Source organism: Pezoporus flaviventris, unplaced genomic scaffold (genome assembly GCF_033815535.1).
Source record: "Pezoporus flaviventris isolate CSIRO_AGI_PZ_B2104156 unplaced genomic scaffold, CSIRO_AGI_Pfla_v1 ptg000031l, whole genome shotgun sequence".
Classification (NCBI taxonomy): Eukaryota; Metazoa; Chordata; class Aves; order Psittaciformes; family Psittacidae; genus Pezoporus; species Pezoporus flaviventris.
Window position 1 is genome coordinate 19,804,883 of NW_026892579.1, and position 16,299 is coordinate 19,821,181.

The 16,299-nt window shown below is 38.7% G+C and overlaps 1 protein-coding gene across 1 annotated transcript in view; it reads left to right on the plus strand.

Annotated features, from left to right (window-relative positions):
* The window catches only part of ME1 (malic enzyme 1), a 169,866-nt gene that overhangs the window by 93,040 nt on the left and 60,527 nt on the right, over positions 1-16,299 (plus strand). The window contains exon 6 of the mRNA XM_061460391.1: positions 1,825-1,928. Within this exon, the coding sequence (XP_061316375.1) occupies positions 1,825-1,928 (104 nt within the window). The remainder of the gene's footprint in view (positions 1-1,824; positions 1,929-16,299) is intronic.

The window sequence follows — 16,299 nt, forward strand, 5'->3', positions numbered from 1 at the left end:
GAAAATAATTCCATAAATAGCTCTTGAGTGCAAAGTTGGAAATCATTATATTAAAAAAGAAGAACCTACAAAAGGGAAAATTACTTTGGAAGGTATCTGACACCAAGCTCATGCCAGCTTTTCCTGCAGTATCTGGAATAGGTACATGATTTTGATTTTGCTGCTGGAATACCTAGAATAATGTGAAATTATTTCAGTCAATGAATCTGCTACTTAAACATGAATACTACATAGAATTGGTGAAGGGAATTAATAAAATACAATTTAATGACTTCACCTTCATTTATAAAGAAATTTTAATTTTGAGCTTTAGTCATTCTCCAGTTAAAACAGTTGCACTAACAACTTCTGAAAGTCTGTAAGTAATGTTTTGGAAATTGTTTTGAAATTGTGATGGATTTAGTAACAGCTGTAGAAAAATAATCTTTTTTTTATCCTGTATGCTTTTTTAAGCATTCATTATAGAAGTGGAGAGGAAAGTGAGGGACAAACAAAGATCTCTAGCTGTAGGTCTGCATCAGAATACTCCCAGGGGAGGCAGAATACCACCAAGGGTTTTCAGTTTCACACTGATTCAGGTCAGTCTAACAGGGGCTTGTGATCCAGAGGGTTTTTGCAGTTCTACAACACAGAAGAGCTATGAAGGGAATTTAGACACTTCCTTAAAATAAAGAAATCAGATTTTTGATTTCCAGCCTGAAGCAGGCTGAGCAAGCTGTCCAGCCTTTTTGCATCATGTTGAACATTGAAGGTGACATGATCTGTATTTTTCTATATGGTGGTTTTCTAGTTAAAGTTGGTAGACACATTTCTGCAGCCGTGTTGATTTTAGCAAACTGGTTTTGGATGAAAAATGTTTGGTCAAGCTCTTGACCGCTTCTGCAGGCTGTTTGGCATGTGTGGGAGGATTGCATACTAGATACGATAGAGAAATTAGCTTATTCATTTTCAGAGGCCTGTGGAAAAAAATGTCCAAGAGTGTCTTTAAGTGAGAGTTCCTGGAAGAGCCAGTGAAAGTGTTGAGACTGGGGATTTACTGTAGCTGGAGGGAATTGTCAAAAGTGATTGCAAAACACTGTGAACATGTTTAGTAATTTGTATGTTATGGTTCAGAAATGCGTCAGGCAAAACCAGGATCTTTTAGTAGTGAAGAGAAGGAATAATATAGGCTTGCCATTTTTGTGGACCTAGAGAAAAGTCTGGATCATAAATCTAGCAGAAGAAAAAGATTTAAACGTAGACAAATTCAGAAATCATGCCCAACCAATGGACCTGGGTATCTGAAAGTGAGAATGCTGGAATATAAAACTGATAATTTAAGAAGCTTGGAAAGAAAAGGTCAAAGGCTTGACATTTTCGGCATACTGAATTTTAGAAAGCAGCACAGAATATCAGCTCATCAACACAGTTGAAATGATGGACTCTTGAGAGAGAGTTGTGAAACATGATTATAAAAGTAAATAAAATGGCTTTTCAAAAATGTCAGAGCATTGTCAGGATGTAAAGGAAAAAGAGAAAAGGACCAACTGAAGCTTTAAAAGATACTTTTGAAACCTGATTTCCCAGAATAAAGTTTTACTTTTTCACTGGGAAACAGTATACTTCCTTTGAGACTAGGGTATCCCTTTTCCTTGATACAAAATGGTGTTTCTTTAATCTCTTTGTTGTGTTTCTTAGGTCTTTATATAGAGGTGGATAAATGGGTATGTGCATCATATGCTTGGGTTAATCCTCAAACCCTGTGTTGTTGTCCCCTTTTTATTAACTTTGAGTGTACTCATGTAACTTGCTCATGTAATAGTTCAAACTTTTTTTTTTTAACAGATGTTGTTGACAGATCCTTTGTATATTGGGCTGAGACACAAGAGAGTCAGAGGTCAAGCCTATGATGATCTTCTTGATGAATTCATGGAAGCTGTAACTTCAAGGTATGTGAGGTATCTGTGCTATTCAGTGGTGAATTCCACTGTGAACTTCATCTTTGGAGAAATAAAGGTCAGTAGCTTATGAAAGGATACAGAGCTGTTAGGTTACTGATCATTTTTATTTTGAGTGTAGCGTTTTGTAAGTTTATAACTGTCTGAACTACATGCCTTTAATATTGCAGTTCTATGAATTCACTGCATGACTGGTAAAACTCATCTTGAGATAAACTATTTTTTCAAACTTCTTTGAGATTTGGATTGTATTTGCCTAGTAATTTTCTATGCCTAGTACTGTGCCTACATGATTGTTTCTGTGTTTTCATGTGTGAGATGTCAGTAGCCTGCAAGAAGCTATCAGATCAAGAATCAAGTATGAGGGGGTCATTAAGAGCAGCCAACATGGCTTTACCAAGGGGAAGTCATGTTTGATCAACCTTATAGCCTTCTATGAGGAAGTAACTAGGTGGATGGATGATGGTAGAGTGGTAGATGTGGTTTTTCTTGGTTTCAGTAAGGCATTTGATACTGTCTCCCACAGCATCCTCATAGATAAGCTAAGGAAGCGTGGGCTTGATGATCAGGTAGTGAGGTGGATCAAGAACTGGTTGAAAGGAAGAAGGCAGAGAGTTGTGGTCAATGGGGCAGAATCTAGCTGAAGGTCTGTGACTAGTGGAATCCCTCAGGGGTCGGTGCTGGGACCAGTGCTGTTTAATATTTTCATCAATGACCTGGATGAGGGAACTGAATGTACCCTCAGCAAGTTTGCTGATGATACTAAACTGGGAGGAGTGGCTGACACACCAGAGGGCTGTGTTGACATTCAGCAAGACCTGGACAGGCTGGAGAGTTGGGCGGAGAGGAACTTGATGAAATTCAACAAGGGCAAGGGTAGAGTCTTGCATCTGGGGAAGAACAACCCCATGTACCAGTACAGGTTGGGGGCTGACCTGCTGGACAGTAGTGAAGGGGAAAGGGACCTGGGGGTCCTGGTGGATAGGAGGATGACCATGAGCCAGCAATGTGCTCTTGTGGCCAAGAAGGCCAATGGCATCCTAGGGTGCATTAGAAAGGGTGTGGTTAGTAGGTCAAGAGAGGCTCTCCTCCCCCTCTACTCTGCCTTGGTGAGGCTGCATCTGGAATATTGTGTCCAGTTCTGGGCCCCACAGTTCAAGAAGGACAGGGACCTGCTGGAGAGAGTCCAGCGCAGAGCTACAAAGACGATTAAGGGAGTGGAACATCTCCCTTATGAGGAGAGGCTGAGGGAGCTGGGTCTCTTTAGCTTGGAGAAGAGGAGACTGAGGGGTGACCTCATCAATGTTTACAAATATGTAAAGGGTGAGTGTCAGGATGATGGAGCTAGGTTTTTTTCAGTGATGTCCAGTGACAGGACAAGGGGCAATGGGTGTAAACTGGAGCATAGGAGGTTCCATGTGAACATCAGGAAAAATTTCTTTACTGTGAGAGTGACAGAGCACTGGAACAGGTTGCCCAGGGGGGTTGTGGAGTCTCCTACATTGAAGATATTCAAGGGCCGCCTGGACAAGTTCCTCTGTGAGGTACTCTAGGTTAGCCTGCTCTTGCAGGAGGGTTGGGCTAGATGATCTTTTGAGGTCCCTTCCAACCCTTAGGATTCTGTGATTCTGTGACTTGGCAACTGCTGCCTCTGCCCCCACAGAAACCACAACAGGACTTCATGTTCATGTTTTGTTTTTAAATGTCATGGTATGGACCTATACCAAGTCAGATCTTTCTCTTGCCTCTTTATTTCCTATATAGAAAGTAGTTAAATTTATTATTGGACCATGATGCATAAAATAGTCTTCTCACATGTCAAATAACACATTTGCTCGTATTTTCCTTGTTTGTTAAAATATTTGGAGTTCTAGCCCTGCTTTCAATGTAAATACCTAAAATAACCCAAGTGCCAACATCCTTAGCAGAATGTATTTTCTGAATCTGCATCGCAGAGCTGGGGCCGAGCTGTGGGACCTGAAAATACTTTCCAGCTCCTCAGTCTTGGTTTGTGCCCCAGCTGCATTTTCACTGCATGTTGTGACCCTGCCTGGACGTGCACAATCTCTGTTCTTCCTGCCCTAGTTTCTGTGCAAAAGAGACTTGTGCAGGCTGTAGTATTAATTTCCATACCTGAAACACATAGTCCTTTGTAGATTACTGTACTCTTCCCTGTCAGCCCCAGTTGGTTGATATCCCCTTGTTCATAATCTAGCTATGGAAGTTGCTGGTTTGGCTCCCCTACAGTGTATTTATTCCTTTTCTGAGTATTCCCTTTCAGCTGAAATGGATGCATTTTCACCTTCATAATAGAAGCTTTAGAGCATTAGAAATGCTCAGTGGACTGTGTTTTGAGTATCTCTAACTTAATGCACTCCCTAACTCACCATTTCTTTAAAATGAACCACAGTTGTTCATACTGAGGGAAATAATCAAATAGATCATCTCAGGAATGTCTGAAGGTCTGGTTGACATGGTTTTTATTATTTAAACATCTTTAAAACTATAATTCTGAGCAATTCCTGTTTGCTTGACCTTCTGAAAGATCACTTAGTTCTCAGCTAAATCTGTCGTGGTTTATAATGGTGTCGTTTCTTGTGTGTTTAAAGTGCAGCACTTACAAATTATAATTCAGACTTTATGCGGTTTGCTTTTGGATTGTTTTGGCTCTAGTGTGACGTGTATATTGATTATGATGTTCATTTGATAAGGTGAAGGGAAAAGTGATGGTAAGTCAAACTGAAGTCCATTTGCTCAATAATTTCCTATGTTCCTAAATACAAATCAGTGTTTGGCATGCTGCTGGCAGACTGGGCACTTGCAGCTGAGTGTGATGGGTCTGACTGTTAAAGGTGCAGGTCATGATTCGTTTTATTGTGTATTACTTTCTCTTTCCAGCCATTGTGGTGTTCTAAGTGTTATTATACTCTTGTTAAATGTTAGATACCTTTTATTTGTGAAAGTTTCTTTTCCTCTTTCCACTTTTCTTAGCCTTCTGCTGGCTGTTGCACAGAGGGAGCATTTCCTTTATTTTTTTTAGATGCATATTTAGTCAGTTACATTTTAGGTTAGTCCTGTTTATTAGTTATTGCCATAGTAGTCCAGAAGAGGCTTTCTTTTTTGGTGTTGTGTAATCAATTCTGACAGTGGGGGCATTTCTGAGGAAACCTGTTGTCATGTTTTCAGTACCATGCAGTATTCATCTGCAACAGATACATAACCACAGACATCATAAAGCACAAGGCTGCCGTGTATTTTTAAAATACAATTTAAAGACGGGCTTTTAAGGTGATGACAAATATTTTCCAGTTGGAAAACTATGTGAAATACCTGTTTCAGATCTTTTTCAGCCTCATAATTCTCCAGAGAAGCCAGCTGCTAACAGAAGTGAGAGCCAGGTTTCAGAGGGACTGCCTGGGAACAAGCAAAACACGCAAAAGCAGGCAGCTGTACAAAGCAATGCAGTTTATATGGGCTTTTCGTTGGCTTCCATGGGATCTTTCCAGACATGCACATCATCTTGATTGATTGATAACATTTGAAAATCTACATTTTTATAAGCTGATCCAACATCATTTATAGTGTTTCATGTTGAAACGTCACTTTTACACAGTAAATGTCATGATGCATGATAAAGAAAATGCTTTATAAAAATGCATGTCATATGAGGGTATAGTTTCATCAACTACAATACTTTCCTCTTCTCAGGCTGCACTGCTATTCACCCCCAAAAAGTTTTTCTGAAATTGAATTATTTATGAAAGAATCAGGATTTGAAGAAAACCCAAAACAGCACAAGCCATTCATTACTGAAAGATTTGGTACAGTATCCAGTGCGCTATCATGGCAGAATGGAACTAGTACAAAGTGATTTTTCCCAGATGTGGGAAGGCAGAAGCATATGGAAAGTGTCTGGATTTATGCTGACATAAATCCAGTGAACAGCTTGTATTTATTTACATATGTATACATTTATCTGTTTATTTATTATCAGTGCCAGCAGCTGCTCTCTCTGAGGGCAGGTGTTATAATTTCTTTGGACATTATCAGGTGTTTCTTGCTTTTGTGTCAGTGCAGTCATTTATGGGAACAGGAATATTCTAATGGAATTCTAATGGAAGGAATGTTTTATAACATGAGAAAAAAAATGGACAGTTATCTTCATCACTGAAGAACGTAAATCGAGTAGAATTCAGAAACGTTTGTTTCTGCCCTATACAGAAATAGGTCATAAAACATTTTATACAGAGAAGTAAATTTTTCCAAATGACAAGTTGCTCTTTAATATCTATGTTTACAGAGGAAACTCTGAAAGGAGGGATTGCTAAGCAAGACTTTGGTAGGTATGATCGATCCACCAAGGCTTGCTGTGTAACCAGAGGAAATAACTCTTTTTATTCCAGTTCCTATCTCTTCCCTATTTGCTTGTGATGATGCAAAGAGAAATTTATCAGTGTCAAAGAGGTATTCAAGTACAAAAGTGAGGGGATTATGGAAACACTTGAGGCAGAAAAATATGTAGAATGGAGATGGAACAAGAAATGAAGAGGGAGAGGGAAAATGTGCCTTTTTAATAACGAGGATTTGAATTTCCTTGTCTCATGCAGAAAGTAGACTTAAAGGGTCTGGAAACTTTTCCCTTGCTTTGAAGGGCAGTTCATTTTCACAAATCTGGTAAAGATAACTCCACCATAAACTCCTCTCAAAAATGTCAGAGCAGGGAGGAACAGCATCCTACCAATTTGCTTTCTGCTGCAGACCATCCCCAATGGAAGGTGCAATACACTATGAAGGGACAATACTAACCTGCACCTCTGGTTTTTGAAAAGATAGAAAACTTTTAGAAAAAGAAACTGGTATAATTCCCATTGGTTATTTCCCTGCCTGTGTACTGCAAGCCCAAAGAGTTTGGCTTGATTATTACGCTGAGCCACATGGATTTGTGATGCATAGAAGCAACCCTATGTCACTGAAATTATCTTTGTGTGTGTGTGATGCTGACTTTTCAATTTCTGTTCAAGATACAAATAAGAGTGGTGGGCCCCCAAAAAGTAATATCATGTCATTTATGTTCTCTTCTGTAATAATATTTTAATTAAATCCTTCCCCACTCTTTTTATATGCTGTACTTTTCTCATGTTTGTGAACTATAAACCAAGCTGCTGACAATTGTAATTCAGTGTGTTCTGTCCTAAATTACCATGATGTAGTCATTATTCCTTATTTGCCTGATTACATTATTCACAGATGTAGCAGGGTTTTATTTCACATCATGTGTTAGTTTTAAACAGTGTTTTATGGTAAATACGGTTTATCTTACTTTGAAAACAACAATAGAAGTAACATGTCCACAAAATAAAAATACACAAATATTTTAAGACATGCTTTCATTTAGTAGATTATATTAGAATATAATTCTATTTATGAATAACTTAATTCAAACGGTCCTTCTGGCAAGAAGTCAACATAAAAATTGCTTATGCTGTGCATCGTTAAGGAAATGGTTGGACCGCACAATGGTCCTGACAGTGTGTTCAAGCACAGACTGTGAGTATAAGAACTTTGGTGGCTCTGTCCTCTTTTGCACTATAGTGGTGCAAGACCAAGACTTCTGTCATGCCTATACATTACCATATTGTTCAACTGGCTGTCAGAAAGTGTGCAGGAAGAAATACTGCTGCAACAACTCCCTCCTATGGCAGAGCTGGTGAAGATCTTTCTGTTTAGGGATCTTGTCCCTCAGTGGGACTTAGGCCCTTTGAGGTTAGTTTTTCAAGTCTGTGGCTAACTGCTCCATCCACTGTTCAGTGAACATTACCTTCCTAGTGAAGAACACGGTGGATAGCAGGATAGGGAAAGGATGGGTTCTTAGGCAGAAGGCCATATACCGCCTTGACAACAGGTACAGTTGCTCTTCGAATCTACCCTCAGTTCCATCCTGTGCTTACATCTGAGGTTCATTTCCAGTCATGGGTGGGTTTCTGTTCTTCCTGAAACTGCTTGGTGCCAGGGCTCAGGCTTCTTTGCCAACCTAAGACTCCCAGGTGGACTTCACTTTTATAGTGACTGGCAGGGTAAAACCATTCAGTAAGATTCTTAGCTTGTTTGCCTATGAAAAAAGGCCCTCAAACAATTCAAAAACGTTGTGGTTTTAAAATAGGGACTATTGCTTTGGATATTGGAGAGTGTTACGAAAGAAGAAACCTCAAACAATTTGCTAAGCAGGGTTTATTTTTATTCTAGTTTAGGCAGCTCTAATGGTTTGTCTGAGGAAAATCTTCAAATTTTGTGATTACCTGTTATTGCCTGTAGCATTTCAGTGCTCAACAAATGATGCCACATCCAGGAAGTTTGCTAAGGAAACCCTGAACCCTTCCCGAGACTGTGGTACGTAGTAAGGTACTCTGCTTGGAATCGCCATCACCTGCCTATATAGAGGAAAAAGGGAAGTAACTTAGCTGTAGTGTGGTTTTTGAGATGGGATGCTTGTGCACATATTTGCTGCTCCTTCACTTGCCAAATCCAGGGGACTCTTTAGATGGATGAAAGAAGACAGGGTAGAAGGCATCTAATTCTGTATATTCCCTTAGGTAAGGTAGAGCAGGTTAATTAATTCTCCCCCAGTACAAATTTCATTATAAACAATGTATCACAGAAAAAAAGAAAAACGCAATGTAAGTAATCTTTCTTTTGGTTATTTGGTGCCTACTACCCCTCTTTTTCTCTTTCCTGCTGGCTCATTTGGTGGTTAAATTATATCTGATTGCTCGATATGTGACAAATATAAGCTCTACAAACTTTTCAGACACAGTAAGTGGCATAAGGAAAAGTGAATCCATCAGTAAAGCAAAATCATAGCAGGATAGACAGACCCTAATCACATCAAGTTTATTTGTAGAAAGAGTCCTATTATTGTTTGTAATGTGAGACTTCAGAGAAATTCTTAGCAAAGATCAGCAGAGGAGCCTTGAGGAAATAAAACCTCATTCATCCCTTAAAGAAAACAAAAAGTAATGAAATCCTCAACCACTGTACTGAGGAGGAAGGTTTGGTTTTGTTTTTGAGAGACAAGATAGAGTGGAATATTTTTTTGTATTTTTAATATGCCTTTTATACCAGGACTGATTCCGGAGTGCAGAATTGGATGTATCCATGTTTTAATAATGCTCACCTATGTCCCAGACTTGCTGCTGTCATTCAAAACTCAATAAGTGAAGAACATGCTGTTCTCAGGCTTTTCTTCTCTGAACTATTTAAAGAACAGATTTTTCAAATGGAAAAGGCTTGGGTAATTACAGTTGCTTTCCTTCCTCTTTTATAGCTCCAGTGAATGATGGTCAGAATTCTCAACAAAAGTTAACTGGTGCAACTGAATTCTAAATGGAGTGACTGTTGATTTATTTGAATAATTTGTGCAAGTGTGATATTTTAGCAAGGTTTGTATTGTTGTTACAGAAGTACAGTAGTTTTCCAGGCTGTCAGAAGCCATTTCTGAATTTACTTTTTTCCTTTGGAAACTCTAGTAAAGTAAAATATCAAATTTTTGGCTGAAGTTCACATCAGAATGTACTAAGATCTCTGTCCATCTTATCCTAGCTCTGCCTCTCTCCCATTACAAGTCAAGAATGTTTCCTACCTAGATTTAACTCTCAGGAAAACTTCAGTTCATTCTCAGTCTGGCTAATGTGATTTGATACCTCAGTGCTTCATCCCTCCCTGGTCCTTTACCCCTACCAGAGAGTGACACTGCATGCTTTATGCAGAGTATCCCACCCAAACTGCACTTGCTCCCTCCTGAGATTCCTGATCCCTGGCAGCGAATCAGCCCTGCCTATGGGTACCCCTGCTGTGGTTCACAGTCTGGATGTCAGCAGCAGTGGGACTTTGGTAGTCTGAGATTAGCTAGTAAAATAAAGCCCTGCTGTGGGAGAGCAGAAGGCAGCAGATACTGTTGACGCCAGAGTCAATGGTACCCTCCTGGACAGACCTGGATGTCTTAGCCTGTCCAAACAAATCTTGCCTTGCATGAGAGAGCCTGGACCAACGGAGGGCTGTAGTCATCTGCCACCTATGAAAGACTTCGATCTTCCATTTCTGTGCACCCTCTGAGGCGTATGTGCTAGTTAGAAGGTTTTAACTTGGCTTGTTGACTGTCCTGGATAAATGACATAGATGAAACAGCTGGTAGTCTGAATTTCACGATCTGCATGAGTACCACTTTTAGAGTTGAATCTGTTTCTTACTGTCACAAAATAAGTATCACAGGGGGGAAAAGGAAATTTGGATATTGCTATCCTGCCCAAACTCCTGACACTGCAAATATTTTTCTCTGTTGTGCTTCATAATAGAAAGATGTTTCAGGCAGTGCAGTTTCTGTAGCACAAAACATCGGTTTTGTGTCTAGGACAGTTCTTCTTTTAAAGGAAACAGCAATTACCAGGTAAAATGCAAACTATAGAACACAAAATATTTAAGAGGGGGATGGTGGGGCCACTGTCTTTCAGTTAAACATAATTAATCCAGTTCTTAGGAGGGTGCATGGCTTTACCAGACCCAGAATTTAAGAGCTTGATAGGACCATGAGTTTGATAGGATCTAAAAGCCACCACCGCCCAAGTGTCAGTTCTTGTCTGGAGCAATGCAACTGTGGCACGTGTAGAGTGTAATTCCCTTGTTTTATGTCTGCTATGGATTATTGGTGTCTGATTGCATACAAATAGCTATTAATATCACTGACATAACCTATTCATCATTTGGATATTGCTAACTTGTTTTGCTGCTGGCTACTTTTAGTAATAAACCTCAACTTTTATTTTCCGTTGTTAACACATCACTCTTAAATTATTTGACTGGATTAATGTAATTAATTCATATACCTGATAGAGAATTTGGAACAAGTGTATGAGTGTGGTAGAGAGAAGTTATTAGAGGTGACTGGCAGATTAAATGCTTTAAGAAATTGTATCTTCAGGCCCCAATTGTACTTTTGGCCCCAATTCAGAAGGGAAGTGCTGGAAAACTGTAAATCAGCAGGCACCATTTTGAAAATACAATTTTTATATAATCTGGGCTATTATTTTTTTTTTATTTTTTTAAGAATTTACACAGAGAGTGGTAATATCTATTGTTCTTAGTTATTTTAAGATGATCCCTTATCACTTGCACCTGGGAAAGGGAGTAACAGGCCAACATAGGTTCTGCCAGAAAGACTGTCTCGCTTGGTTGTTCCCAATAGATAGTCTGTGATACTTTCTCTGTTCCTTTGCTGATTTACTGAGTAAACCTGGGTCTGTGCTGATGAAATAAATATAATCTGCTTGACATTAATGGTGGACAGCATCAATGACCCTAAAAGATTCAGATAATGCAAAAGATGGAAAAAAAGTGTTGCAACACAGTAGATGTTTTGATGCCGATGTCATCCACTATTTTACAAATCTCTAACATGGGTTAGGGAGCTGTAACTGGATACAAGGATCTTTTTTACTAACATCTTGCATCCCAGCTTTATGGAGCTGGGGTAGGAGACAATGTTCTTGGGCATCAAGTACCTGTCACCAAGGAACTTCATCCCATAGTAGTGTCTGCAGCAGGAGGCAACACTGAGTGGAATTTACTCTGTCCCCAAGCATATGGGCATCCCCAACTCCGCATAGGTCTTTCCCTTAGTTATTTCTGGCCTGAGGTTCACACAAACAGATGATAGTATCAACATCTCATGTTTTTCATATGGTATGCTTTTAGATTTAAGATGCTGCTCAGGTGTTTGTGTGTCACTTGTCTCTCATTGCACTTGTCTCTGATGCACTAATATATAGTGCATATATGCTCGTATCAAATATTTGTTTCAGTCAAAGTTGCACTCGTTACCTTACCTATCATGGCGCACCGTTTGATATGTAAAGATACAAATTGCTGTAAAACTGTATTTTTATAGTGTTTTTCGCTGCAGTTGTATCCATTTTAAACAGAAGTTATCATGAGAGGATAGATACATTACCATGGATTCTCAGTGGATATCTGAGAATTTAAGTAAATTATTTTTTATTTTTTTCATACCTAAGTATAAAAAGTTTTTTCTTGTAAGCATTATCATCACTGTGTGAAAAATCCATAGTGACATTAGACAAACAACTGCATTCCCAGGTTAGACAAACCACAATATTCCCAGAATTTAATTATCCATGCTCCTTGAGATTGTTGCAGGTCAGAGCTCTTGCTAGAATCAAGGGTTCACAAACAAGTTTTTGTACAGTCTTCTCAGGAAATTGCAATGGAAACTTCAGTGGCTTCCCTATCCATCCTAGAATCTGCAGTAGTAATCCATATGTGCTTACATAGCAATATAGCTTACTGAACAAGGGTGACATACGACACTTCTGAAAATCAGGATACTTTGCTTTCAGTGTTTAACTGTGGATTTAAATGCTGACTTCTAAAATGCAAGTGTTTCATCGTATCCTGAGATTATGGCCATATTAGTCTTTCCACTGTGCAAACCTTGTGAATATGAACTGTCTGGCAGGGGTTTGAGACTAGAAAACTAAAGCATGTCAGGTCTGAATCCTGAAGTTGTATACGTTATCAGTATCACTAAGTATGATCCATTTAAAAATAATATAGAGTACCTCAAGAAAACCCTACTTAAAGACTTTTTCAGTGTCTTCCAGTATAATAAGCATATCCTATTCTGTTACTGCATTCTCCATCAGTCTGGCCTATTTATAGTCCTTAAAGCAGTTTCAGAATAAAATTTTTCCCCTTCAGTTTGTAGGAACTAGAACATTATATTAAATCAGAATTTGATTTAGATGTCTTCTTGGGCACAGTCCAGTTGCCTAAACACAGGGGTCTGGTGTCATAACCTGTCTTGTCAGCTGCTGGTCCATTTACCTTAGTTGCCCCATACATCCTCAGTCGTATCTGCCAGCTCTGTGTGGGTGCTGTGGATACCCTTGAATGTCTTGAGTGGCACTAGATTCCTGTGTTTGAGCATCTATATTAAGTCTCAATGTCTATCTCTAGGTGCCTGAAGGCTTTCAAACACTGAGTGACTGTCCTAGTCAATCAGAGGAAGGTTGCAAAGGAAGACTATAGAAAATAGAGGAGAACCCTAAATTTCCTTTGGAGATTTCCACCTATACAAATATCCCTGACCAACCTCTCATATGGATATAGTTCTGGTAAAATGAGAGATTGCATGCAGGTTTTACACTTGACTTGTTTTAAATGCTTGGAACTGCCTCTCTCCTGATCCTGCAGTGATTCTATAGCACTTTCAGGCCAGTAAACTACAAGGAGCTAAAGATTGCTGCTTTTAATTGCAAGATTGTGTAATCGATTTAATTTACTGATCTGTTGTATTTTTATTTAATCTGTAAGTAAGGAGAGAGCATTTGATATCCGCAGAATTTTTGACACTTCTTGGAAATTCCAGATACACGTCTTATTTCTGCATTAGCAATCACTGGTGTTTATACACCACTGTAAAAAATATTAGCCTGGAAATAGCTGAAAAATGCAATATGATACTTCAGACCCAGTCCATATGTAAATGTGGTCAACCGATACTTTGTTGACACCCACAGTGGTGCCAGTGCTAACAACAGTTGAATAAATCATGTAATCTGTTTAGTTAATGTGTTTGTTTACAAAATTACTGAAGTTCTGTGTGGTTTTATAAGTGAGTTTATTTGAATACCCAGATTTCTGGAGTTCCAAGGGAGGCTCACTGTGTCCCCAGAAGCAGGTAATAGTTATCTGGTAAGTCATCTTTATATAACTGGGGGTGGATATGAGAGAGAAAAGGAGCACAGTTTGAGAAATAGACTGGATTTCAGTCGTTCAGAGATATTTTTCTCCTAATCCCTCACTCTTTTAGATCTTGCTAGTAATTAGGGGCAAGAATTTCTACTGCTCTCACTGCATTGGCTCTTGCAGAAGGAAATTTTTTACTGTTTTATCTCCAGCATGGCATTACTTTGATATTTCTCCTAAAAAATGGGATTTAACTTAGTACAAAACCAGAAAGTTATCTGTTTCAAGCATTATACTTTGGAAAGTGCAAGAGAAGTATCACTTAATTGGCCAGCTTTATTTCAGAATTTGGTGGATTTTGCCATCAAAGTTAATCATTCATCTACTTGCTGGTCTGTAGCAAGCCTAAATGGCCACTGGAAAAAGATTACTGGCAGGGTTTGCTGAAAATGAACTATGCAGATTTTAATAAAAATGGAATTAAATACTGCTAGAAAAAGTTAAACCTTATTTCTAGACTCATAGTTATAAAAGATAATATTTCTGCAAATATTTATTTAAATAATACTGTAAAATTAACCTTGTTATAATTGCTTTGTGATTAATTCCTAAACTGCTAAAAGTCAAATCCTTCTTTTCTGTTCCTCTGTTTTTAAAGACATTAATGGAATAGATATTTGCAGTCATTGCTCTTGTTTGGGATAGAGTGCTGATCTAGAAAACATGCACAGGGGTTATTTTTCCTTTTACAAAACATAGGAATAGGAGCAAACTTATTTGTGTCTGTTAGATAAATTGAAATGTTGTAATGAAAGTTACTAATATCGGATGACCCTGCAAATTTTAAAGCTTATTGAGAAAAAATGCAGGAAAAAAATAATGCTCTTTTAGTAAGCCATTAACTGCCAGGTATAATTTATATAGTATTGATTTTAGGTCTTGTATAAGCTTTGAAAATGTCTAACCAGCTTATTCTTTGCCTAGATGTCATCTGTGTCTGTGGTTCCATACTTAAGGATAGAAAACACTTGTGGTGCAAGTCTCTGACTACAGTTCTCACAGTATTCTCTTATCCCAGATACATTAACAATCTATGAGAATCTTCAAATTTAACAATAATATTTAAGTCCACATGCTTACATATACTTGGTCCTGCACTATTTAAATAATGTGTTGTTTGCTTGTGGTTTTGGGGCTTCTTTGTGGTTTTTTGTTTCTTTATTTTTTGGGGGGTGAGTGTGTGTGTTGATTTGCGGGTGGCGGGGGGAGGGGTTTAGCTTCTTTCAGTAGACGCGGATTAGAATGCCTGCCTTGTTAGAGGTTTTGCATCTGTCAGCCCTGGAGTCATCTGAAAACCTATGGAGTCCGTTTCTGTGGCTGCGTATCATGGTCCAGGCATTTAGAGATCTTTTTACGGTATCAAGTTTTTATTAAAAAGGCTTTGATTAATCTTTTCTTCTGAAAATTTGATTATGATCTGAACATGTGTTTTACTTATGGAATACTACATTTCTTCAGCTGTAGGACTGCACAGATTCTAATGAATTTATACTGGAAAAAGAAGTATCATTGATCCTTCACATTTATACCAGCTGATTTAAGAATGTCTTAACAGCTACAGAGAAGTGGTCTATTAAATTTGTTAATGATTCTAAATTTGTATTAAGAAAAGTGACTTTTCAGTGTAAGCCAGACTACACAGCCTTAGGGTTTGTTTTCTTTCCTTTGCCAGAAAAGTATAGAAGCTGTAAATTATATTTTCAGGAAAAGAGAATGGAGTGCAGCTGGTTTTGTATATTTTCCAAATCAGATTTCAAAATGGGAACCAGCTGCTCATCTGTTGCTCTTAGCCAAAATGCCAGCACATGCTGGTTGTTGCACGATGGCCATTTTAGAAATAATATACATGAGAAATATGATTATGGATTTGCTCTCGATGTCAGGTTCAGTTGCAAAGTATCCTCATCTGGTTACAGCACCGTCTTCAAATGCTTCAGGCCCTATCCTACAGACATTTTGAGTGACTTGTTTGCAAAGAGTCCAAAATAAAACTAAGGAGGGAATTGTGGTGTCCACTGGTCATTTTCCACAAGCTTTGCACCTGAATTAATCAGTGACTTGCAGCTGTGCTGTTCGACTGCATTAGCAGACACCACCATCTGCACAGGAGGCTCCTGTGCATTGATCTCTGGGCATAAGAACTGGTGTCACTTTGCTTTTGTCCCAGATGCCTTCTCCTTTGAGCTCTATAGGCAGCTATGCTTTGATGCTGGTCTTTCGCACAGGAAGGAAAACTGAGGTAGAGGTGTGCTACGTGGCTTTGTGGTTAATTCACTAGGAGTGTGGGATACATGTGTTTTAAATAAGACATGCCTTTTCAGCAGGCGTGCTGACAAGCAAATTAAGAAATCGACATTGGGCCGTTAATAGGAATCAAACACAGGGCTGCAGTGAACAGCGCATTCGTTCCTAAGGCCTTTGATTTAGACTTGGGACCAAGTTTGGCCTCAGTGCAGTTTTTGTGTTCAGTAAGTTTCACAGGGTTTTGTAGAGCTAAATATTATTTCATATTTCTTTCCTGAATATTAAACACAAGCTTTAATAA